Source organism: Sparus aurata, chromosome 18 (assembly GCF_900880675.1).
Source record: "Sparus aurata chromosome 18, fSpaAur1.1, whole genome shotgun sequence".
In the NCBI taxonomy this organism is placed as follows: Eukaryota; Metazoa; Chordata; class Actinopteri; order Spariformes; family Sparidae; genus Sparus; species Sparus aurata.
The window spans coordinates 35,834,537-35,859,867 of NC_044204.1; the positions used below are offsets into that span (position 1 = coordinate 35,834,537).

General features: G+C 43.1%; 1 protein-coding gene and 1 long non-coding RNA gene across 3 annotated transcripts in view; one reads left to right on the forward strand and one right to left on the reverse strand.

The window, feature by feature from the left end:
* Window positions 1-10,625, forward strand: part of LOC115568933 (uncharacterized) — a 121,494-nt gene extending 110,869 nt beyond the window's left edge. The window contains exon 3 of the long non-coding RNA XR_003981467.1: window positions 10,404-10,625. This is a non-coding gene — a long non-coding RNA (uncharacterized LOC115568933). The remainder of the gene's footprint in view (window positions 1-10,403) is intronic.
* Window positions 328-25,331, reverse strand: part of fstl5 (follistatin-like 5) — a 176,916-nt gene continuing 151,912 nt past the window's right edge. For both annotated transcript variants that reach the window (XM_030396695.1, XM_030396693.1), the window contains 6 exons: window positions 23,624-23,650; window positions 23,280-23,398; window positions 16,136-16,285; window positions 12,822-12,929; window positions 10,619-10,743; window positions 328-2,752 (listed from right to left, as the gene is read on the reverse strand). In XM_030396695.1, the coding sequence (XP_030252555.1) occupies window positions 2,050-2,752; window positions 10,619-10,743; window positions 12,822-12,929; window positions 16,136-16,285; window positions 23,280-23,398; window positions 23,624-23,650 (1,232 nt within the window). In that variant the 3' untranslated portion in view covers window positions 328-2,049. The remainder of the gene's footprint in view (window positions 2,753-10,618; window positions 10,744-12,821; window positions 12,930-16,135; window positions 16,286-23,279; window positions 23,399-23,623; window positions 23,651-25,331) is intronic.

Consider the following 25,331-nt stretch of genomic DNA (forward strand, 5'->3'; position numbering starts at 1 on the left):
TCCAAAAAGTCCAGAATGTCAGACAAAGATCATTTAAATTTGAATGTAAACTGAGTGCTGGACATGTTTCTCCACTGCTCTGCTTTAACTCGGCCTGCTTTTGTTTCAGTCAATCTTACATCTGTATTTTCTCTCTTTGTTAATTATCATGATGCATTTTACTGCATGCCTTCCTACAAGAAAAATATACCCAGAGGGACAACAGAGTCTTGACCTCGTTCTTGTAGCATAATAATTGGCAACTGGCTGCTTCAGCTCCGAAAGGAAACTTGTCAATACGTGATTGTCTGTGTTCCGCCTCGACAGAGTAAAGACACGATATCACACTCGTTTTCATGGTCTAGTTTTTATTGTTGGGTAAAATGACAAGCGTGTTTTCTCTATATAAATAACAATCACATGAAGAAACATACAAGACATGGCTATATGGAGGTGAAAGCGGTGTGTGTGTGTTGTATATGTGTGTGTGTGTGTGTGTGTGTGTGTGTGTGTGTGTGATCACAATGAGTACAGGATGTAGATAATGACAGCTGCGTGGTTGTTTTCATTTGTTAAAAAGGAGGGTGATTACCGGCTCAGAAAATGACCAGAACCTGCATGAATCTGTACATCGATGGGAAACTAATAGACTCACAGTCGGCCGCTATGTACAGAACATAAATAGAGAGAAAGGTCAGAGGTCGTCATCAGCAGTACAGTCAGGTTTAAAGGTCTGAAACAACATGTGACAGGGGAGAAAGTAAAATATACACGAGTTAACAGGAAGGACAGAATGATTTATATAATCTGTACACATCAAAAATCCGTACTAAATTTGAGATACAGTTGCCCATTGTGATTCACAGAGTCAAAGAGTGCCAGGGTGAAAATGCATAGAAATGTGTCCAGCTAGGTTTCATTGACTTGCCAGCTATGTTTCTACTGCAGGAGCATTCAGAAAGTTTCTTATATTCAGAGCTTATCCTCAAAGACCCTCTAGACAGTACATCTACCCCGCTCCCCCGCGTGCTAGCTCAACGCTACTTCACATTAAAACATCCGCTTGGAACATGCTGTCAGACAGAGCAGACAATGCATGTTTTTTTTTCTCTCCTTCTATTATATTCTACGATTCTTTTCTTCTCTTTTGGTCCTGGGATATTGAAATTATGAGAGGGTTTCTTCACGCACGAGTGCTCTATTGACTCATCGCTAGACTTCACAATGTGCAGTGTATAAAGCTGGTACAATTCAACTAACATCGCCACAGACCTTCGTTTTTTTCTGCTTTGGACTAAAAAGGAAAAAAAAAAAAAAAATGTATATTTCAAAAACCTTCCAACGCTGGTTATAATTTTGGATCAAAGGTTATAGATCGCACAACCATAATGAAGCACTCAGTCTGCACTTCAAACAGGTTGGGATCACAGCGAGGGCTCGTTTTAATTAGACTGAGTCGGCTGCGTTGGAACAGACAGACCAGAGCGGTAGATTTGTGATAAACCACGCTCACCACGAATGGAGGGGTCAAAGAAAGAGGTGCAGTCAGCAGTCACACTGGGAATAATTACGCTAATTCCTCTGATGGAGGGGAATTTTCCTTGAAGGCACAGGAAAAAAGTCGGGGATGGGAAAAATTAAATTACAAGAGTTAATCTGGACATAGACAGTATATATATTGAATTATTCCAATTCACTTAATATTAGTTTTGTTCAGAGATTATCTACAGCATTCCCACACACTGAAAAATTGTGAATAATAATGCAAAGTTGCACATGTTAAAGGATTCATACCAATTGTCCTGAAAAAAGATTCCCAGCAAGCAACTTTATGTTGACTTAAACTCATTATTTTAACTTGGCTTTAAGACGATATATAAATCAATTACTCACTCGGTTGTGTGTTTTCTATTTTGGATTACAGCCAAATCCATTACACTAGATTTAAAAAATGCTCAATTTGGTTTCTGAATGAGTGAGTTCCCACAAAATTAAAGACTCTGCAACAGAATTCAGTGCAACAGTACGTTTGTGAGGAAAACAAAGCTCGTTGTGTCTCGATGTTATGACCTAAGACTCCCCGACCCACACCACCACGTTGCCTTTGGGGACATCGGTGATCTCACAGTTGAGCTTGTTGAGCCGTCCGTCCAAGATGAAGAGGGACTCTCTGGACGGGGTCATGAGGTACTGTCCGAACAGTCCGCTGCCCGCCATTACCCTGTTCCTACTGCTCCACGGCCACTCGAACGACTTGGTGGCTTCTTTTAAGCTCTTGATCATCTTGACCTTGCCGCTGCTCAGCTCCACAAACAGAGCGTCAGTTTGACGGCCGGAGCTGCCGAACACGTTGTACTGGTGGACCTCCGTGAAGGAGCGCTGGAAGGCCAGATCAGACAGGTGGAGGTTGGTGTGGATGTCGAAGGGCTCCTGGATCTCTCCCCGCTCGGAGATCATCTGGATCCTCATCAGGCCGTCGCCGTCGTCCACAGTGACCAAGTAGTGGCCGTCTGGAGACACGAAGGGAGTGCCGGTGACGTCGCGGTTTTGGCCGATCACACTATCTGTCACACTGTCCAGGATGAGTTGAGGCTGTGTGGCTCCGGTGGAGTCGGGTTTGCAGTTGACAAAGTAGTAGCCGCCCAGGTGGGTGTAGGCGACAGACTTGGGGATGCAGTTGTACTCCCGTAGGCTGATGTTTTTCACATACGACGTTGTCTCGAGGTCGATCTTGTGGAGAACAGGCTCATTTCGATGAAGGATGAGTCCGAATCTGTGGGCAATTTAAAGAGAAAAACAAAGAAAAACATGGAATCAATAACACATTTTGACTTATTGAATTCGCCAAATTATGAATCAGACCACCACTCCAGACTGAATTATCTCAACAACTACAGGACGGATTGCTGTTTCATTCTGTGCAGGAATTTCAAGCTCTTGCAGGATGAAGCTTACAAGTCTGGTGATGACCCAACTTTGATCCAGTGCCAGGTCGTCGAATCATGCACAGTGTCTGAATATCTATTTTTCAAGGCTTTAAACTGGTAATAGACTTATTTTTGTTTAACTTATTCTGAAGTAGATGCTGACTGCACAGTGTGATGGCTGAAGAAAAAATGTCATCATCAGTGGATAGATCGGCTCCTTCTTTTGTTTTGCTATTCAGTCAACCACCAGGATCGATATCTCGTGGAAAAATTAAGGATGAATTTCAGCACAAAGGAAACACTTCAGCCATTGTGCAACCAAAACAGACGGAAGCATTGATTTTCCCAGTCGCTATCCCCAGGTAACGATAGAGAGACGGGAATAACTGCAAAAGAGAAAGAACCCCGCTGATGGAGGAGGTAAAGAAGTTGAGTGATAGAAATCAAGGTAGAACAAGAAGTAACGGACGGACGTTCACTTGATGGAGCACAACAGTGTTTGTTTCAACGTCTGTTTTCCTGTTGATGTGTTTCCTCCCATCACCGGGACTCGGAGTTCAAACTGGCATTCTTTCTACAAGATCAGAAGCCACAAAAGCTTCCGACTTCTATTCATTTTACTCTACCTCTCATGCTATTGCTGCTATGGTCGATTTCTGCTTTGGCTTGGTTTCCACGGTTCATGCATTCTCATACAGACAGTGGCAGCATCTCGTCGTATCAGGATGAGGTCAAACTCAGAGAAGGAATGCAAACTGATTTCTAAATTAGCTGGCAGAATCTTAAAGAAACGTTCAGGATAGAAAAAAAAGGCCCATTCAAGCAGCTAAACCGCCACATTCTCGTCCCTGACAATCTTCATATTGGCACTACAGCATCATCTACACATTCCCCACTAATAGGATGATAGCAGTTTTACATGTGGGGCATTGATCAGTGAAAATGCTCATCATTAGAAAAACCCAAAGAATCTGTTAATGGCACATTACGTTTTAATAGCTGAGCAGCGTAGAGGAGGAATATGCACGAAGCTGACAGGCCTCAATTAAATGTGAATAGCAGCTGATCGATGCTGACAGGCACTTCAATCGCGCAGTCATTCATCATCTTTTATGCCATTTGAACACCAAGCTGTCTGTACCTGTGAACAGAAAATGGCTGTTTGAAAGCCACAGACACGTGATCATCCCCGTGGTGGGAATCATTGATCCACAGATCGTTTTGTCCGTTGGGTACAGAACCTGAGGTCAGAACAGAACAGTTCTGTGTGGGCTTTTTAAAATGTAGTCATGGATGATGTGATGTTTTATTAAGAGTCGGGCAGACACTGTGCAGGCTCAGGTCAGTTTGTAGCTTGGCTTTTCTCGAGCCAGATTTCCACCAGATAGATTGTGGTTGACTCTTTCAGCTGCCGGACTGCTGTGTGGATTTCTGGAGTTTCAGAAAGATGGTTGGTGTTCTTGCAGTTTGAACAGCTCTGTGGTCAGATTTAGTTTGAACATTTTGTAGCTACAGGTAATTTTGACTGAACTTTGCTGAAAAAAGAAAAACTTTAATGTTCACATTTGTTTTATTACCAACTGTGACGGTGTTGGCTGGTAATGTTTTCACCTTGTGAGTCATGAAGCTCCTGGAGACACCTGATGCAGCTCCTTCACGGAGGAACTAACACTAAGAGAAGCAGTTGTGAGTATTTTGACAGGTGATTGTCTGTGGAAACATTGCAACTGTGCAAGATCCAGTCACAAAACTTTATAGATTTGAGATGAAAATGAAGGTTCAGTGTGAAAATAAGTGTGGTCCCAGCAAAGTGGCCAAACATTTGACACTTTCTGCCACAGGCCCGCATTGATTTTGTTGTGATCATGAAACTTTACAGATACGTTGAGATCGGAATGAAGGCTGAGTTGAATGTTGGACATGATCCGACCAAGGATGTTATATTAATTGTAGGTGGAGCTCCGTTTATTCCTGTGAAAGCTGCTCAGTGGCATTATTAATTATTAAAAGCTCAACTTTACAGGTGTTGTGCGGTCCAGAGAGCGTGTGCACTGGAGACTTCTGCTCAACTCGAATGGGGATTTTATTGGACTGAATGCCTCAAATTCCGACAGTGATACGAGTCAGTTGAAGAGGTGTGACGTATTTTTTATTTATTTAATTTTTTAATCAAATTTACAGCCTTTTCCTGGAGGCTTGGGTCCAACCCGCTGGTACCGAGCAGTCATGGGTTGGAACGTTGGCATGTTAACGTGCGTCGTGTGATCTCATTGCACGATGGTCGAGTCTGTGGAATAGTTTTCATTTGTACTTTACGTTGAAAGTAGAATTCCTTTCTAAACTTACTGGGAACTATCCTCTTATAGTTTATTAACCAGGGTCCATTTATTTTGAGTCATTTTAGAAATTAGTCTTATTCAGACTCATGAATGACCGACTGAGGTTAGATTTTTTTTTTCCATCTGCTAATTTAACAGACGGGAGACTGTAGGTCTCAACCTGAACGTCAAACCAGCCAAATAGGCTTCATGTGACTTGGAAGGTGCGACGTGTTAGATTAAAATCAGAGGAAGTGCTCCGACACTAAACAGACGGCTGCTTGATCCCTCTGTGTCCCACCTGTATTAAAAATAAGCTCAGAGACAGGTGAGAATTCAGAGAAGAGTCATTTCTAAAATGTACTGTGCAGTTTAAACCTGAAAACAATTTTCCTTCCTCATCCGCTGGGAGACAGAGCTGATGTTATTAGACCGATATTACCACAGCCTGTCAGACACTGTTGAAGCTGTTTTGCTCTGGAATGTGTTCAATATTGTCTCTGTTGTGACGGATCAATGGACAGTGCTCGCGTACTGTGATGTGTTGGTAACATGCTTGGAAGACAAAGGTCAGCAGTGCATTTATCCTGCAATGAAAATATTTTCAGCACCAGCAAGACATTTTTTTCATGATTGATAAATTAATAATCAAACACTGTTTGTCCTCGCCTGAATGTGAACACAGCTGGGTTGTTTTATTGGCAGACCCAGATTGCTCTCAGCCAAACTGACAGCTGCTGTTTGTCGTTTGTACCAATGATTAATGCATTAAACATCCACCCTGGTTCTGCACAACAGGATTCTGCTCAACTACTTCACATTTCATCATCTTATCTTCGTGTCAATATTTTCAGATTAGAGCCGACTGGGTCTCGACACTTTGCTCTGCAGTTCGCTCGAACATCCCGAGGGTAAAAGTCACAAACGGGGAGCAGAACAATGAGCGCTGCACAGTAAAAGATATCTATAACAGCAATTCTTGTCGCCCGACCTCCAGCAGAAACACATCGAATCAACATCTCGCTCGGCTCGTTTTGCCCTGAAGAATGTAGGTAAAGTAAGAAATGCAGAGTTGCAGAGTTGCTTGACTGTAAGTCGATGGTTTTAATGAATGACAGCCCCCAGAAGTTCCTGCTCGCTTTAAAGTAGCTGCTGAGGGAATCCCCAGTCATTGAACAATCCCCGGAAGTTGCTGAATATATGTCGGCTGTTCACACACTGCTCATGCTGCTAAATCGACCAATCAATGCTGCGTTCCTGCCAGCAGACAAATGGCAGTGCGGCTACTAGATAAAGAAAAATAGAGAAATAACTTACAGCCACAAGGCAGCAGTTAATTTAAACTTTCCTAATGTCTGTGATGAAAACAGCTGTCCGAATAAAAGACGACATCATGAGCGCACATAGACCCGAAGCTCCTTGTGTACTTCAACTGTACGCTGATTAATTCCCTGTTAAACACACAGTTGCCGCTTCACAGCACAGTTACAGGCTGACTTATGTGTCTGTAACAAAACTACATGCAGAGCCGGCAGCTTCGATGTCTACTTCCATCTGCTCTCAGCGGAATGTAGACAATCAATTAATACATGTTGTCAAGAGAAAACACACTGATAGAGCCGGACAAACATCGACTGCAACACAGTTAGTTTTATTATTATCATTTACTATTATTACAAATTACTTTTCATACCAGTTAAAGTTACATAAATGACTTGACGTTCAGTAAACCAAGAGTAAATGTGTCAGTGACCCGTGTCTGTTTGTCTGTTTGTCAGCAGGATTGAACACAAACTGCCCAACTGATTTCTGAGACTTGACCCAGAATCGACCACGTTCACTTTTAGTGTGGATACTGTAATTTTAAATCTTACTTTCTTTAACATTGCAAGTATTTTTTTTTAAATTGTTGTTAATTCCTCAGAAAGTATTTTGTAAACTGAATAACTTTGCACACTGCACGTTCCGAGGCCCAGGGTTATCCTCAGCCTCGGGCTCAGAGTCGACTTGTGTTGCTCAACACCTTTTCACCTGCAGTCTGTTCACCTACAGTGATCTTCAGCTCAGGGCACACTGCGTCTCTGCGAGCCCTGGGTCCACTGATGGAGCTTGTTCAAGGTCGATAACGATTATTAGAAATCAAAGAGTCTGTTAACCAAGGTACGATTTTCAGGTAATTTACGTGAACATTTCCTGTTTCTGCTACTTCAGACTTCCTCTCCACTGCATTTATTTAAAACATTAGTCACTAGCTTCTTTGAAGACTTACTCAGTGTTTATAGGCCATTAATTGTGATGTGTTACCAATCAGATAGTGTCTACAGGACAGTGTGAGAGGCGATGCTGCATAAGAGCCAACGTAGCACATTTTTAAATCAGTTTATTTTATCAGCAATCTGACAGAAAAATATGAATAATGTCAAAAATTGATAATCACAAACCCCTGGGTATAATTTCCAGGGGATCACCACACAAAACTGAAGCTAATCTAGATTAAAGTTGGGGTTAGCTCACTGTTGATTATGCCAGTGTTGGCTAATTTGGTTTAGCAATAACGGCGTTTAGTAGCTGGTTGTATTTACAGTGTCCTGTCCAAATATCAGAGCTGTTTAACTGCCCAACAACAGAATTGCAGATTTAGGTTAAGAAAGGTATGTCTTAAGGTATTGTTTCATATTTTAGCCATGTAAACAACATTCATCAGGAGGGTCTAGCTTGCAGCAGCAGTAACCTGCAGTAAGCTTCTTTATCAGAGCATCAAACCGCTTCAGCAACTAGTTGGCGAAGACGCTAATTGTCAAACAACACTGCAAAATAGCAGCCGAAGTTTCCTGCAATCTTCCCTGCAGGTCTCTGTGGATCTAATTACAGCTGTGCCGGCAACCCCCACCTACAGCACACACACACACACACACTCGCCTGCTTACTCCTTCTCCCCAGGAGACCGTTAACATCCTGAATCCCCCAGACCTCCTGCTGGTTCCCGGCCTCTCTGTGACATTAGTCGAGCATTTTGGGAGCATCTTTTCTCACCCACATTAAACCCGAATGTGACAATTGTTCATGACTTCCAAAAACCACGGCGGCGTTTGGACACACTCAGCATGTTTCTGCTTTGTTGTTGATAAACTGAAGTGTCAGAGAGGAGGAGATGTGCCAGACGCTTCCCTTGGACCACTGTCTGTGTAGCTTAATGCAGATTAAAAAGTATAAATGGAACCATAAATAAATCATCCTTGTTCAGGTGCACTAGTGTAGAAGAACAACCAGCCTCTTGTCCTGACGTTGGTGTTGTGATCACTGACATTGTCAAAGAGAAAATGTCAGCAGCTATAAACATTTCAGCTGATTCAGTTTTTTAAAGTTCACGTTGACTCTGTGTTTGTTTAGATAATCTCTATTTTTAACATGCAGGGCATTTAAAATGAGATCGAGCTGAGTCGAGGCTGCAGACGCTGCTCGGTCCAAATGATGGTCATCAGAATTTACAAACCATCCTGGAACTTAGCAGGATAATCACACTGCCTGCCCTCATAAAGTCACATAGCTGGTACAAACACGTACAAACACACACAGCCTGCTGGCTTTTTTCACATAGGTTGATCTGCATCACACTGTATTATTAAGTCACTGTTGGTACATTGGTAAGCAAACATTAAGGCGAAAAAACTGATAATTTAGCTGTTTGTTTGCGTGCGTTCCCTTATTGGACGATGATGTTTCATGTGATACACGTTGTGGTAACTGAAGTCTTTGTTACAATTCAAACACAGCGATCTGTTTGCTGTTGGACTTTAAGTCGCTCATGTCTCATTTAAACTGTGTTTCCATCAAATCATTACAAAATGTCACCTTGGACTTTGGAAAGATGTAACAGCTTTCACTCTTTTTTGTCATGTTATTGACTAAACCTACAAAATAAACGAGGAATGCACTCAATAGAGTGCATACCTCCGCTAATGCCCCGTAGTCCCCTTCTGTACTGACTCACTGATAACAGCCAGCTAAATATTTTGTCATTGATATTTTTGTTTTATTCTCTGTGATTTAACAGAAATGTCTGAGAAGGCCGTATCATGCAATGTGAATAAAATGTGAAAAAAGATTCCTGGATTTGTCTCTTTATCCGAATCTGCACAAAAAGTTAACGGAGTCTATTCTGACCTGAAGTCTGCTCAGTAGTTTTTGTATAATCCTGCTGATGAACAAGCAGACAGGGTGAAGACATGACCTCCTCTGCAGATGTAAGAAACAGTTCATAATGACAATAACTGTTAGTTGCAGCTCACGTGTTCCCTTCATGGTTTTAAATAGCCAAAGAATCATCAGCACCACAAACACATGATCAAGTCGTTTATCTACAACACCTCGAACATTTCAGTCTGTCGTGACTGTCGCTCTCTCTGACAACACCAGAAACTCTCCTCAGAAGAAGCATTCGTTTCTCTCATCTCATTATCCGACTTCTGGTAGCAGAACAATAACATCTGGTGTGCTGCTGTGTCTATGTGGGGAAATGGGCCGGTCCCTCCTAAATGACTGTCACGTGATTGGCTATAAATACAACCCTGATTCCAAAAAAAAGTCAGGAAGCTGTGCAGTAATGACCAGACAATATGTTCAGTGTTTTACCATTTCATCTTATTTGGTGTTTCTGGATCATTCCAACAGGTAAACAAGGGTCAGTGGTAACAGGTGATGGTACCATGATTAGGTATGAAAGGGGCATCCTCAAAAGACTCAGCCAATCAGAAGCGAGGATGGGGTGAAAAACAGGATTATGTGTTTGATGACACAGATGAGGAGAATGAGATCTTTAACTAATGTTTGATTCAGACCTTTAAACCTGGACGTCATATTCCAACTGTTCCCCTCTGGAACATGTTTTGTGGAAACAGACAGAAACATTTTAAAAATAAAAATTTGATACGGACAAAGACGTCCTTTATTTATCCACAAAAGACTTCTGCCAACTTTTTAACACTCACTAAATGATATGACCACATCTGCTCAGGAACACCGTTTGTTTGCAGATGACTGCATTCTGATTTTATTTACGTCTTACTGATCTTTTAGAAATAAAATAATAATGTTGGTGGCTTTTGGGTTTATAAAGTCAGCTCTGAAGATTCGGCTCCACAGCTGATGTAACTAGGATTTATTTTTACATCTATTCCAGGTGATCTGCCACATTTCCTGCAGCACAGATGACAACCGGGCCTCCCTCCAAAAACCCTCAGTGCCACCGTAACAGACAGGCACTCGCACAAAATGTTCATCCAAATCATTATTGAGTGGAGGAGGGGAAAAAAAGAGAATGAAATGCCGATGGGGGTGAATTTGATTTGCAGATCAATTTGCATTAGGAGTGTTCTTGGATCATACTGGACCTACCTGATGTGGTTAATGATGAGGCTGGAGGCGGGAATGAAGAAGTCGTCTACGCGATCGAAGCGCCGGCCGACCGGCTGTGTGTGGACGGTGTGGTGGGAGACTCTTCCACTGGCCTGATTGATCACCTGGTGAATACCAATGGAGGAGGAGGTGGGCGTTAAACATGAGCCTGATGAATATATTCAGTGCTGCTGGATTCTACCCACGTGTAGCTGAAGTTACAACACAAATACACACGTTTTAATTATTTTTTCATGGAGTTTCATCTCACAGAAGCAGTGTACAATAAATACAATACACTTAGTATGTTGCTATCGTTTTTATCTTCGCTGCAGTGCTGTGATTTGGGATGCAGCTCCTCTTCCCTTATTGCTGAGATGTTGTGGCCTCGCAGTGGGAGGTGATGTGTGCCGCTGTCACCGTGTCTAAATAACACTGGTGCATGCGTGGCAGCGTGCAGACGTGTGCGTGTGTGTCGGCTGGGTTTGCTTTGATTGTGCCACAAAGCACAAAGCAAATTACCACAGACCAAAGTCTGCTTTATGGATGTGTGTGCAGGGACGACGAGCAGGAGCGTCGGGAGAGTAAAAAACACTCAGAATGACAGAGAGGAAACAAAATCTAGTTTTAAAAAAGTACAGATACTACAGTATCAGTAAATATGTTGACTGTAGGTGTTGTTTCTATCCCAGAACACAGGATCTGAGATTCATTGTTGACTTTCAGCTTTTTAAGTTTAATTGTCTTGTTGACAATAAAAAAGTTAAAATCTTTACATGGACATGACTGAAGCTAGACCAGTAAAAATAATACTTTTACAGTAAAGCTTTTGCCTCCTTCCGGTTCCAGGTACATTTTAATGAAACAATTAAATTGATTTTCTTTTGCAGCATCTTAATTTGGATCAGAGAACCAGAAAGAGCCGATGAAAACATGAGACGTTACGTTAGCCGCTGCTAACTGTTATTTCCAGCTGGTTTTAGAAACACAAGGCAGTGTGAAACATCGAGCAGCCGTTCTGTAAGAGACTGTTCATTTCCCGTCATCAAGCGAGACAAATCAAATATTGATAATCCCGGAGAGGCTGAAGAGATTGATGTCACATTGATGGTATATTGGAAAAGGGGAAAAACGAGATGCGTTGGAGGAATTCACATTGAATAAGTTGTGATGTCATTACAAAGGTTATTCACAGTGAACTGTAGGGGGGCTGTGTGATGGCGTCCTTTAAAGGCTAAAAACAAACTGCAGCAGCAGTTACTTGATGGATTGAAGGTAGAATAAACTCTGTCACTGTGAATGTGTTCAGTGATCATTGTGTTTTTGTGACCTTGCCTCTGTCGACTCACCTATAGAATGTTTCACACTCTGTGGCCGGTATTCAAGCCTTTATAGAAACCTGGCATGTATGGTATTTTATATATGAACTGACATTTCTGCAATACGTGTCATATCGCCTTCACGTTAAATGTTTATGATGTGAGTTTCATATCAAGAAGTGGAGGGATGGTGCTGCAGTTCAGGCTGATGCACATGTGAAAGATGTTTGATGAGACCTCAGATTGTCTGACAAGAAGTCGGGACGTCTCCAGGCACGTTTGTGGTGTTTTAAACCAAAACAGGATGTTTTTCTCACCAGGTGGTTTATGTTCCATTCAACCATGCAACACAAAGACATTAAGTTAAAGTTTCAACATATCTGGTCTGCAGAAACGGACACTGCCACCATCTAGCTTCAGCTTGGTAATGTGATCTAAAGCAGAAACAACTCGATAATTGATCAAACTATTTCAATTATATATTCATCTCTTCTCAAGCGGAATTATTTTCTGCTTTTATCTGTTTTCATATCGATGTTTAATGAGTGTTGGACTGCTGGTCGGGGAAAACGGGCCATTTGCAGACATCACTTTGGGTTTGTGTAACAAAAATACACAGTTCAGTTAATATTTGACTGGAAATGTATCAGACGTGCCATAAAAACACCTGCGCAGCGCCTTTTGCTGAGCCGGGCTCATATCCTGACAGTACTGAATGTCTGAGATGCATAATTCCTTCACATCTCGGAGCAGAGCTTCCTCAATCCTCACATATTACACCCCTCTAATGTCTTTGCTTCTCTGCTCTTCTACCATCACACCAGGATGAGTCTCTGCAGAATAAATAACATTTGAGTGTAATAAACCATGAGCTGTGAACTTACTTGGAGAGTTGGGAAGTTCTTCTCCATGTCTCCCCAGCTGAGCAGCCACACCTGGTCATGGGATTTGTCATAGTGGAGCTTCACAGGATACGGGTCGGTGCTGACCGTCTGCAGGGGGACAAACAGAACCAGCAGAGCCGTCAGAGACCAGCAGGGCCGCAGAACAACAACTGAAGGCAATCAGCTCTGCTTCTGAACAGATCCCTGTGTGATGTGCTGGTAATGCGTAAAGTTTTCCCGCAGACTAAAGCGTCGTCAGCTGACAGAAGCGAGTCTTCTCTTAACAAGGCAGACGGGAGGCGGGCTTTTTATGTAGAAGGTGTTTGTGGCGTTGGAGCTGCATTTCAAATCAAGTGGTGACAGACACGATTGCTTTACCACACTGAGGTAATTGCTTTCAGTCTTTATCCTTTTCTTGACACTTGGCGGCAATATTCCAAGTCAGAACAATAGATGAGTCGTATGTGACGGAGGAGCGCTCTTCATGCATTACGTCCACCTGAGTGCAGACAGACAGCAGCTCCAGGGGAATAGAGAAAGCACGAGGGAGAAGAAACGCATGCAGCAGCTCCACCCTCAACAGCAGCCGGGAAAAAGCAATCATCTTTTTGGAGAAAATTATTGCAACCCCGAATTCCCACAATCCCCTCTGACTGCAGCTTACTTTCCATGCTATTTGTTTTTCCACGGAGCCCTAATAGTATTGTTTACCTAGACAAAATATATATTGTTTCATTGAGAGAGCAAACAGCCCCTCAGAGGGTTATTGCAAATAAGATGAGAATATCTGTTGAATCCTAACTAATCTCTGAGCATGTAGTCATCGGAGGAAACAGGTGTTCGTGTTGTTCTTTTTCTCTTGACTAACAACTTCTTTCTGGCTGAGGAAGATTATCAAGATCCTCCGCCAATATGCTCGCACAGCTCTCGCGCTGACTGCGGATCTGTCAGAGATGAAGCGCGGAAACATTACAGCGGCTTCAAACCTTCGCCCGTGTGTGCTTCGCAATTAATTGGCTATAACACACAAAATAGAATCTGCTCATTAAAAAGTCTTCACTGAGTATTTAATTAGTAAGAAATTTGAAAATGAAATTTGCTCATTATTATTACTTCACTCATGTCAATCATATTAATGATTCAATGAGAGAACGGAGGGCAGGGAAACCAGAACTTTTGTCTCTTACTATTCGTGACGGGTTCAGGTGGTTAATTAACAACTGCTAATATAATGCGATGAATCTAAACCTCCAGGCGACTGGATAATGAGCTTGTGACGCCGACCTGCCTGCTCACAGGTCCCTGAGAGGCCGGCGAGCTGTAAACAAACACCACGGTGTCAGAAACATCTGCAGGGATCTGAGCAGCCCTGGATTAACCCGACACACCCAAAAACCCGGTGACACAGAAGATTTAACTCGACGCTGAGCCACAGAAACAGGCTGAATGTTGTCAGGTAGGAATTGTGGTACTTTCTGAGGCTGCCTGACAAAAATAAATTCCCTCAGGAAAATAAATGGTCCTGCAATGCAGAGCGCCTGAGGGACTGCCGTCTGTGAGGAAACTGCAGGATTACCATGTTATAATATCTATGAAGGGTCTCCAGGTGACAAGGTAGCTCAGTCACCACGTCAGTGTAGCGGATAAGTGTTGGACTTGACTGCGGCAGAATGTATGCAGGAGGTCAGGTCAGGGGTCAGCAGGTGAGGCGGAGGTGAGAGAAGCGATCTTAAAGCTGAAGTCGCAGCTCTCCAGGTCGTCTGGCTGGTGGTGCTGCTGCACCGAGGCCGTGTCAACGTGACGAGTCATGAAGAAAACTCCCACACGTGCAGCCTGTGATCACACGTCTGTAAGCATTCTATCGAGGCTGCATTGCTGCAGATTGCTTTATCAAATCTAATAAACTACGGCGCAGCAACATGCAAATAAAATTAACCATAATCAAAAGATTTGAGGTGTGTAATCAGATTTTGTTAGCTGAGATCTTCGTGAATTCCAGTTTGATTAAATTTTACAACCTGAAAATGAGACGAGCAGCGGCGGATATGAAATGTTGATTAAATGTAATCTGACATATTATAATAACAGGTGGAACCTACTCACACCTTATTCTTCTCAAGGTACTTGATTCTGCAGATGTTCAGAACGAGTCAAACTTAATAAACTCACAATATCGGGATGATATCCATAAAAAATTCACTGGGAAGCAGCAAGATCATTTTTATAGAACGAGTCTTTGTGAGGGAGAACAGACAGCAGCGATCGCTCAACGTTGTTTCTATTTCTTCTTTTGTGCTTTATCGACGTGATGTGTTGTTGCTTCTTTCTTGTGACAAATGTACTTATTGTAACAGAAGCGTCTGCTAAATGTAAATGTAATTGGAGCAGAGACACTCAACCACTTAACTAGTTTTTGCCAATTTGATATTCTGCCGCTGACGTCTGTCAGTTAACCAGAAGATGAATGTTTCTTTTCTACAACATGAGATTGTAGAAACATTAAACACTTGCTGGCTTTAAATCAGAACAGGCTCACGACGCCTGTCTGTCTTTATCACTCAGTCATATTGAGCACCAGCTGTCCAGCATCTAAGTGACTGACGGACATTCAACAAAGTCGGAGACTGTAGCATCTTACTGCACTTTAACATTTACTGACTAACTGCAGGTTTTTAACTCTGACTCCAACAGAAAATGTGACTTTTAATGTGAAGAGCCGTGATGGGCTGACGGCGAGGTCATCGTTTTCTTCCATTACTGATAAAAGTCTCATTCAGAGTCTCATTCCTGTCAAACATCATCGGGGCCGGCATCATCTCACCACAGCACTCACTCCTGTGTCAGTGAGAATATTTCATGTCCAGTCGCAGCAGAAGTACAAATTCTTTCCAAAAAGTGTGGACATGCAGTCGGGTGCTCACAAATAATTGAGTTTCTGGATGAAGGACGCTGTATTGTATCAGACTGCATCAACAGTTTGTTGAAGGAATGCGTCTTTCATTCAACAACATAAATCATAGAAAAAAAACCCATATGAGGTAACGATTTATCGAAGGTTGCGTTCAATCAATGTGGAACTTTTGTGTTTTTTTTCTGGTAACTGTTGGACGAACTGAGTGGAGAGGAAACTCTCCCTGCAGCCTTCAGGTTGTTTGGTGTGGACGCAGATTTTCAGCTCTGAGAAAAAAGCTCTCAGAGAAGCACAAACAGGGAGGATGATTTAATGTGTTCCTGCTGGGTGTAAACTTGTTAACCCCTCTCACATCACACATGAATGAACATGAACCCAGTTTTCAGTTGGGCCTGAAACCCACCTGGACAGCCTTCTGAGACTGGATGTCAACTATGAGCACTCGATCCAAGGTCGGCTGTGTCACATAAATAAACTTGTCCTTGACGTTGACCGCTGACGACCACACGCACCTCTGGACCTCCTCTCCTGCTGAGGTGGGGCACACCTCCTCCTGGAAGAAACACAAAGCACACACATTCACCGTTAACTAATTGTTTTTCATTTCACAGGGAAATACGTCCCATTAAAAAACAATTATCTTCATCCAGTTGTCTTTCCGTGTTGTTTACTACGTGCGCTCTTATCACCTGTGCTGATGTGAGTCGTGTTATCTTGGCAACTTGGATAAATGAGCTTTGCAAGGTCCCGAAAAAATCTCTGTAATCGCTCCTATTTGTTCAAACATAATCCACAGAACAAAGCCTGCAGACGATCTGCGGCTGTTCAGCTTCCAGTGCTGGCAGCTCGCGCCTTCCTGGCCAACATGAACCTTAACCAGCCGTCTGTCTCGGGAGCTTCCCCCCGGCCCCTCCGAGCCTCCAGGCTCTGCCCAGTCATCTGTTCCAAGCTGTGTGGGACGATTTAGGGAGCTGCTGGCCAGGAAGGATGAATGAAGGGCTCCGTCGTGGTGGGATGAACTCTTTCTCCCATATTTACAACCGCTGAGGCAGCCCCTGACAGGTGCCTTCCCACAGGCCAACTCCTCTCAGTTAGAAGGGCATTAGGTAATGCATGAACTTCATTGAACTCAATCAGGGATGAGGGGGAGCTGCAGCATCACGGACATAATTTATCTCACGTCTACTCCAGCGCCACACTCACCCTGTCCCCTGTATTTTATCTGCTGAAGAGCAGGTTAATTCTTGGAGGCATGCAGCTCCAAGATCTCATAAAAAGGTCATTTTCATGAAGCAGAACACTAAAACAAAAACGGCGCTTTGGCATTTGTGTCTCTGTAGTGCTGTATTGTCTTTCATTGTCCAGTTGTAGCTCAGTCTTTCAGTGTTTCGATCTTGGAAAGTCAGCTTTTTAAAGCCCACAATCCCTGCAGTTGCTGAAGAAATCGTTGAGTCATCGGTATTGAACCCTGTGAAACCCCTTCAGACCCACACGGTGGTCATTTGGTGCCACAGAGCTGTAAATATCTCACTTATTGCACCTTTAAGAGGTGAGAAAAATCGAACATCTGATGCCCAGCCGAGGGTGTGAATGGAGGCGGCGGCTGTCATCTTTGTGTTTATGTGTTGCATATGTCTGTATGTGTGTGGGTGCAGAGCATGTATGTGAAGCTGACAGCTGCTTTACACTGCACATATGTTTTTCTTCCCTTTTCTTTGTAAAAGCCCACACGCTCCTGATACACTGTACATACATACTACAAGCCTCACTGCATAGAACACTGCTGCACTGGACCCACACCAGAACCAGAACCAACACAGTACTGTACTGTGTCTCCTGTAAAAAGATTACAAAAAAATAAATAAAAAACTTGGAAGATTTCTGCTGGTTTCACTTGAGAATGTGGATGATGACATTTAAAGAGCCGTGTTGAGAATTATAAGCGCTCCGGTGTTCCCCAGTGAAGCCGCTGGATGATTTGTAGAGCTAATATATGTGACAACATCCGTCGTCTGCTGGGAGAGAAACTGCAGAAACAGTGACGGCGACACCCAAAGCCTCAACGAGAGGAAGTGTTCAGGAAAGCAGCAGCACACTGACTATCTCCTCCAGGTGATGCTGAAGGTTTTCTGACCGAACAGACGACTCAACAGCTGACTCTGAACCTTTCACACTTACAAACGTCACATGTTGAAGTCCTGATTCTCCAAAAGAAACATCACATACACGCGAGGCTCACTATTTCAAAAGGCGCTGAGTATTTTAAAGCGATTCTCCCGTCGCCTCCCAGAGTCGCCTCTCCTGCGGTACCAACATGTTAATCGTCACACTTTACAGGAAACACAGAAAAAAACTAAGAGCTCAGAAACATTTCTGGTGAGAGAAAGTGTAAATGAGCTGCTGATTCGGAGCTCAAGTTCCTTTTAGCTTCGTACGAGAAAACATACAGCAAAAGCAACAAACAGGCTGTAAATGTTAAACATGAACAAATTCAAAATGTGATTTTTCAAACCAAAAGTAAAGAGTCTTATAAACATGCTGCACTGCCAGCAGAGACCTGCTGGAGCCTCTGTGTGATATGTCAATATATTTCATCAATTCCGTTGAAATCATTCTGATTAATTATTGATGTGATACGATGTGTGTCTACACAGCATTGAATCAGTATCAGCTCACAGCCGCAGTGTTGAAGTTTTCCCACCAACTAATGAGCTCACCGATGCGACCCAGTACACCGGTCCGACCCGGTACACCGGTCCGACCCGGTACACCGGTCCGACCCGGTACACCTTGTACTAGACGCTCACCATCTGCAGAGCGCTCTGCTAACAGAACTGCTCCTGCTGCTGCAGCTTCACATTAAAAGCTTTTGACTTGTGAGCACGAGGTGACTTTTATTTTGAAATAGGCTCGTCACAGGAAGTACATTATTCATGGTGCCACTGTTTATCAACAGGAAGTCTACAGAGCAGAAGTTCTGTTCTGTTCTGTTGCCGACATGTTTCTGTCCGTCCTGGAAGCAACATGGCATCATGTTTGTCCTCCGTGAGGAGAACACGTGAACACGTGAACATCATATTAGAAGCAATCAGATTTAGCATTAACATGGTTATTAATGTTCCCTCATGAGCGTATTATTAAAGACTGACTGTGCCGGCTGCGATCAGTCCACTGTGCCGGGCTGTGGTTCTGATTGTTAGCGGTCCATGTAATGGCAGCTCATGTTTAACAACGTCAATACTTCTTCAGATTCCTCTCTGCTGCAGGAAGGCAGAATAAAGATGCATCCACCTCTGCTACTCGTGGACATCAGCGTGTTTTCCCAGCTCCTGTGCATATCACAGTATAACACTCTATATGGTAGTTAAGGATAATGGATAGGCTGTGCAATTACCATAAACCAATCAATCAGCGCTCCTCTGCGCTGGAGAAAACAGGAGCGCCCTGCTGGGAGCGGCCTGGTGTGTTCACACAGCAATCCCCCCTGACAGCCCGGATTGATGTACTAATACAAACACGCCTCTCAGAGGAACGCCGCGCTGATTGCTGTGCATTCATGGCATCGCTTTATGTGTAACAACCGTCCAATAGGCGCCGGGATCCTGGATGAAAAGCAGCTCGAAGCAAAGTGTCCGCTCGAGAACACATGTAAATCTAACAGGTATCCATCAGCGAGCCGCTTTGAATGTTCTGTAGCTTGAAAGCTCGGGAGATAAACGGTGAGTCAGTGGGGAGGCCGAGGGTAACGAGTCCGCTGAGAGGTGGAACCGGCTCTGACTGCATGTGGTCCAGCAGAGGACTGACTAACACTGGAGCTGGATCCTGTATCCACCTGGATCTGATCCTGAGGCCCCAAATACCAGCGGTGGGAAGTAACTAAGTAAAAATACTCTGGGGATTTTTCAGGAATCTGTATTTTATTTATTTTCCTCTGAATACATTTTAACACAAATATCTGTCCTGTCTGCTGCTCACATGTTTAAAACAGGCTCGTTACTTTAGTCTCAATGTATCTGAGGAGATCTGTGGATTATTAATTATTTTCTGATGCTTTGTAAACACAAACTGTTGGTGTTTGATGTCCTGAGAATGAGACTTGAATTACATGAATAAGACATGAGGTTTAAAAACTTTCAGTACTTTCTTACATTTACTCGAGTACTGACGTTGAATCTGTTCTTTCCTTGAGGAGAGATTGTGTCTACTTTTGAGCGACAGTAGCTAGAAGACGTGTTAACAATATAAAATATATATACATGTAACATGAGCAGGGTCACACCTATAACTCTCTCACTAACTCCACTTTGTATTTTACCATCTTTCAGATCAATATTTCAGTTCTACAGCTCCCAGCGTTGCTGCTCTGCTTCAGTCTGAACATCTTCAGTTTTTCTGTGATAAACTCACAGTGCCGCCACATATTTCCCTCAGGAGTTAGTGAAGCCTAAAAACAGTTAAAAAAGAGTGAATATTGGACTAAAGGACATAAACACAGCTCCAGATGAATGCTAATGTTGCTCTGTGTGTGTAAACAGGCTGTAACAACTTCATAATGTGATTTCTGTGTTGAAGACTTTCTGCACGGCCCGAAAATACAAAAACAACATAAAAACCTTGAACGTCTCAACTCGTCTGCTCGGAGCTTCAACACACTCAACAGTTCAACAACTTTACATACATTATAAATATAAGATGGCCTGTTTTTAATGGCGGTCTGTTACTAGGATCGTGTTTTGTCTGTGTTCTTCGTTGCTGTTTAAGCATTTTAAGTTTTCCCAAACCAGAAAGCAACATTTTAAATCTGATCCGTTCTCATTGAGATTTTGTTTCGTGCCATCTGACAAATGTAACTCCAGTATTCTCCCCTCGTTAGTTCTATTTGCTCTATGTGGCTCTTGAGCTGCAAAATATTTGATTTTCTTCACAACTTGTTCAAAATCTCTGTAAATCTTTATTAAAAAAAATCTACCCAAAAATATGGAGTTGGAGTTTTCGTCTGGACCACAGGTCGTCTGGTCGATGTGTCTGATGGATGTGTGACGTGTAGAAATGATCGAAGGTTCTGTTCTGACAGTTCTGCTCTGACGCAGTGACAGAACCATCTGGAGTTTGCAGCCTGAACTGAATGATTTGTTTTTCGGGCCTCAGCTGGACAATAAAGCTGTAAAGTTAGATTTCAGTGTCGCTCTGTTGCATCAGTATCACTTCTACCTGCTGGGAGACGTGACAGACACCTGTCATGGTTTTGGTGTTTGGTTTATTTATGTCCTGTTTTATTTTGTAGTTAGATTCGTCTTGTTGTGACGTTCCACTTCCTGTCTTTGTCTTTTCCCGTCCTTTTCTGTGTTGTATTTCTTAATCATTCCTGTGTTTTTCCTTCACTCTCCGTCAGCTCGTCTGTTTCCTCTGTGTTCACATTTTGTTCCCTGTGGCTTCTGGTTTAGATTTGTTTTCCTTTGCTTGTGTTTTCTTGCTTTCTTACGGGATTTCTGGACTTTGGATTCCGGCTTTTTGTTTTGTCTTTTACCTGCCTGCCTCTGTGTGTTTGCAAGTGGGTCCTCAGCATTTTGCACATCCTAACAGCACCCAGTATTTTTTTATCTGGCAACGTTTTGGATTTCATGAATTTACTGGAAAGCCTGAATGGAAAAGATGCACGCTGAGTGTGAAACCTGTCAACTTTGTCATCCAGTTCTCACGAGTGTGTGCAGCAGAGTCATGTGTGGCGCTGCGATGTGAAAACAATACAGACGACTACATGACTGCTGATGATTGATTTCAGTCGCTGTCCCTGAGTCAGGCAGCAGGATGTCACGGGCAGCTGATAATACATCACACCAGTCACATATTATTATTATTATTATTACTATTTTGCACAAACACTTTCCTCTTCACTTCCAGTGTAAAGCAGATGCATCGTTAGTGTTTCAGTATTTATAGTTTGGATGGTCAGAATATTCTGAGGTTTTTGATTCATGTCTGGAGGATTCAGAGGATCGCTGTTGAATGCCCCCTTTAAAATTTCTATTTCATTACATTAGAAAATCTATAGAAGTGTGAAAGGCTGCGATCAATCTTCATTCCACGTTATGTTTCTGGCCACCTGACAAATGCAAGTCCAATATTCACTCTGCTTTTACTTCTGATTTGCTCTGTTTGGCTCTCGGCTGTTAAATATTTGACTTTCTTCTCGAACTGATTACAACATGTTCTCTGTGCTGTTTGGTGCTGAGCGGGTCGTGCTGGAAGGTTCTGCTGCAGCTGCAGACGGGCCTGATGGGAGCTGTGTCGCGGGCTGGAGGACCAAAACAACGAGCTGAAAGATGCTGAAATGCCTCGTTACAGATTGCTGATTATTTTCTGGGAGCTTTCCATTAAAGCCGCTGTTCGATCCATTGGTAATTCAAAAAGTGAAGCCAGCTGTGACTCCCGAGCAGAATTTTGGGTAAATAAAGAAAAAACAACATCCAAGTAACGCAATTAAAAGTCTGTTGCGTGTTCCAGACTCACGTCACACAGCAGCATCTTCACTGGTGTCGTGTTGACGAGCAGCAAAACTTTCTGTGCACTGTGAAGTTTTATTTAGATATCTGGGAGTTTTCCTGATTCTTCAGTCGACACTGATGAATATGATTGTTTCGGCTGATTATGATTGCAGAGAAACACGATGGTAGTGAAGATGTCTGGTGGTAAATGTTGTGAAGGTTCTCCAGTTCTCTTATTCCTCTGACTTCCTGTTTCTCTGCAGTGCTCAGATTATGAAAGAAAATTAATAATTACGGCTCCCATGTAATTAAAGAGCTTCTTCACCTTTTTTAAAACAGCATGAGCTGCATTTCATAGAATGAGTAGATAAATATGTTCATTCATGCCTTTCTGTGTGAAACAAAAGAACAGACGTGAAGAGTAACAAACACTTGAGATGAAGATGAGCCGAGCTGCTGCAGACGGCTGCTCGGACTAAAATTAGATTAGAATTAGATTTCTGTTGTGTGGGACGTGCGAGTGAAAACTCATCTGACCTGCATGTGGTGGAGATGTGGGGTAAAACAATTAGCAGTTTTAATTAGTGTACTTTCATATTTTAGGTCATCGTGACATGAATTCACGGCCGTATGTTTTGTGGAATGAGCTGGAGATGTTTATGAGCCAGAAACTAGAATTCCTTCCGTTTTAATAACAGCAGCTGAGGTTCATAAGTATCAAACTAAACCACACCGCTCGGAGCTGAAATAATAAAGATTGATCATCACAACGTAACCGAACCGCAGGAGACTGCTGCATTCTCTGTGTTGTGAGTAACATTTAGGGGAACATTAAAATAAAAACTGTCAAACAGAATTAACATTTGGGGAAAACACTTTGAAATCCAGCAGTTTGCAGCAGCAGGATCTATAACAGGACATAGAGAGGGATGATGTGGTCCTCCTCCTCACAGCTTCCTCTCACAGATGTCTGGGAGAGTCCAGTCCTCCTCCCAGTGACTCGCTCCAAAACTGAGTCAGCGCTCACAAAACGCTAAATGTTTCCTTCACCTGACCACTCACCTGCAGAGCCAGCAGCCTCTCACTGGGTTTAATGTGTCGCTGGATCTCACATGCCACAGGCTGAATGACTTTAATACCGTCCTCGTAGAAAACGTAGAACATGTTGCCGATGCCGAGACCTGGAGAGGAAGCAGAGAACAGCTCTGTTACAGTGCAAACCTAGAATAGCTTATGAGTCTGCAGTGTGAACATTTGCAAAGGAAATAAGCCGACAACATCACTATCTGCTCTCACAGCATCAAATCATTTAATCCTTCTCAGCACAGTTCAGTAACCCTATTACAAAAATTCAATTAACTCAGTTTAATGAATGTTATAGTGAAGCAGCAGCAGTCTAGACGTACCTTCTTCTCGCCACAAAATGTTTGCCACTGTGAGAGAGAAAAAGAGGAAAAGATGGTTGGAAATCAATGAAAGAATCAATAAGGTCCCTTTGTGAGAGTTAACACCCAAACACTAAGTCCAATTGAGGCAAACAGGAAGGCAAAACGCATGAAAGTTTTATGGAAACGGTCTCACTGACACCGAGTGCAACAAATAATCGATTGAGCCCTCTGCTTGGAAATAATTTGATACCAAACACTGGAAAATGGAGTGCAGTCAACAAACTACAGGAGCTGTAAAACAGCTCATGATTTTTGGATGCTGCAACACAGAAAGACCTGAAACACGTCTCAGCCCATCTCAACTCAGGTTAGATAAAATGTGAGATTTTTAGTGTTACTGTAACATTTTTTACAGCTACATTTATGAAAATAAATCTGCTGTTTCCTCAGGATACAAATCTGAAACTGAAGAAGTTCCTAAAAAGTGAGACTGGAACAGACTCTGTCCTGAGGTCTGCATGTTCAATAACCTTGTTCAGTTATTCTATCAGTTATGATTGATCAAACCGCTTCCAGCCAACTAAGCTAGCTCTAGAATCAGTCTGTTTAAAGCTAACACAGATTTTAGCCAAATGGAGAAGCTAACACATATCCTGTTGGAGAAGCTATCTGTTACAGGAAGCTAACACAGAGGTTAGCCCGCTGCTGGGGAAGCTAACACTGATGTTAGGAGGAGCTGAACCTGTTGTAGCCTGATGGAGAAGCTAAAATCTGTCAGTCTATTAGCAAAGTTAACACTTGTATTAGCCCCTTGGAGAAGCTAGCTCTGTTAGCATGTTGGTGTTTGTCTGTTGGAGAAGCTCATGTTGACGTTGTCCTGTTAGAGAAAACGGACATTTCTATTTGTTGGAGAAGCTAACACTGTTGTTAGCCTGTTGAAGAAGCTATTATTGTTTGCCTGCTGGGGAAGCTAATTCAGAGGTTAGCCCGCTGCTGGGGAAGCTAACACAGAGGTTAGCCCGCTGCTGGGGAAGCTAACACAGAGGTTAGCCCGCTGCAGGGGAAGCTAACACAGAGGTTAGCCCGCTGCAGAGGAAGCTAACACAGAGGTTAGCCCGCTGCTGGGGAAGCTAACACAGAGGTTAGCCCGCTGCTGGGGGAAGCTAACACAGAGGTTAGCCCGCTGCAGGGGAAGCTAACACAGAGGTTAGCCCGCTGCTGGGGAAGCTAACACAGAGGTTAGCCCGCTGCTGGGGAAGCTAACACAGAGGTTAGCCCGCTGCAGGGGAAGCTAACACAGAGGTTAGCCCGCTGCAGGGACAAACACTGTTGTTAGCCTGATGGATTCGCTAGCTGTCAGAGAAACTCACATCCAGGATGCAGACACTAGTTTTTGAAATTCGTCTGTGATAGAAAGACAAGAATCTTTGATGATTGACAGTCAGTTAGGCCTCAGGCCATCATCCATCAGTATGATTATTTTTCTTTCGTCTTTCTGTTCGGCTGCCTTTGAAACCCCCGAGTACTCCACATGTTTCAGGCTCAGATGATAATCATAAGTCATTAGGAGGGATTAGCGTGCTCTTCCTTCAGTGGCAAACCCAGTTATGCCTCCTACAACAGGTAATTTCTCATTAAATTCACTTAGCGGTGACTAATGACATGAAATGTGGAATGAAAGCCACAAAACACCCTGAGTGCTTTAATGGGCGACCTAAAACACAGA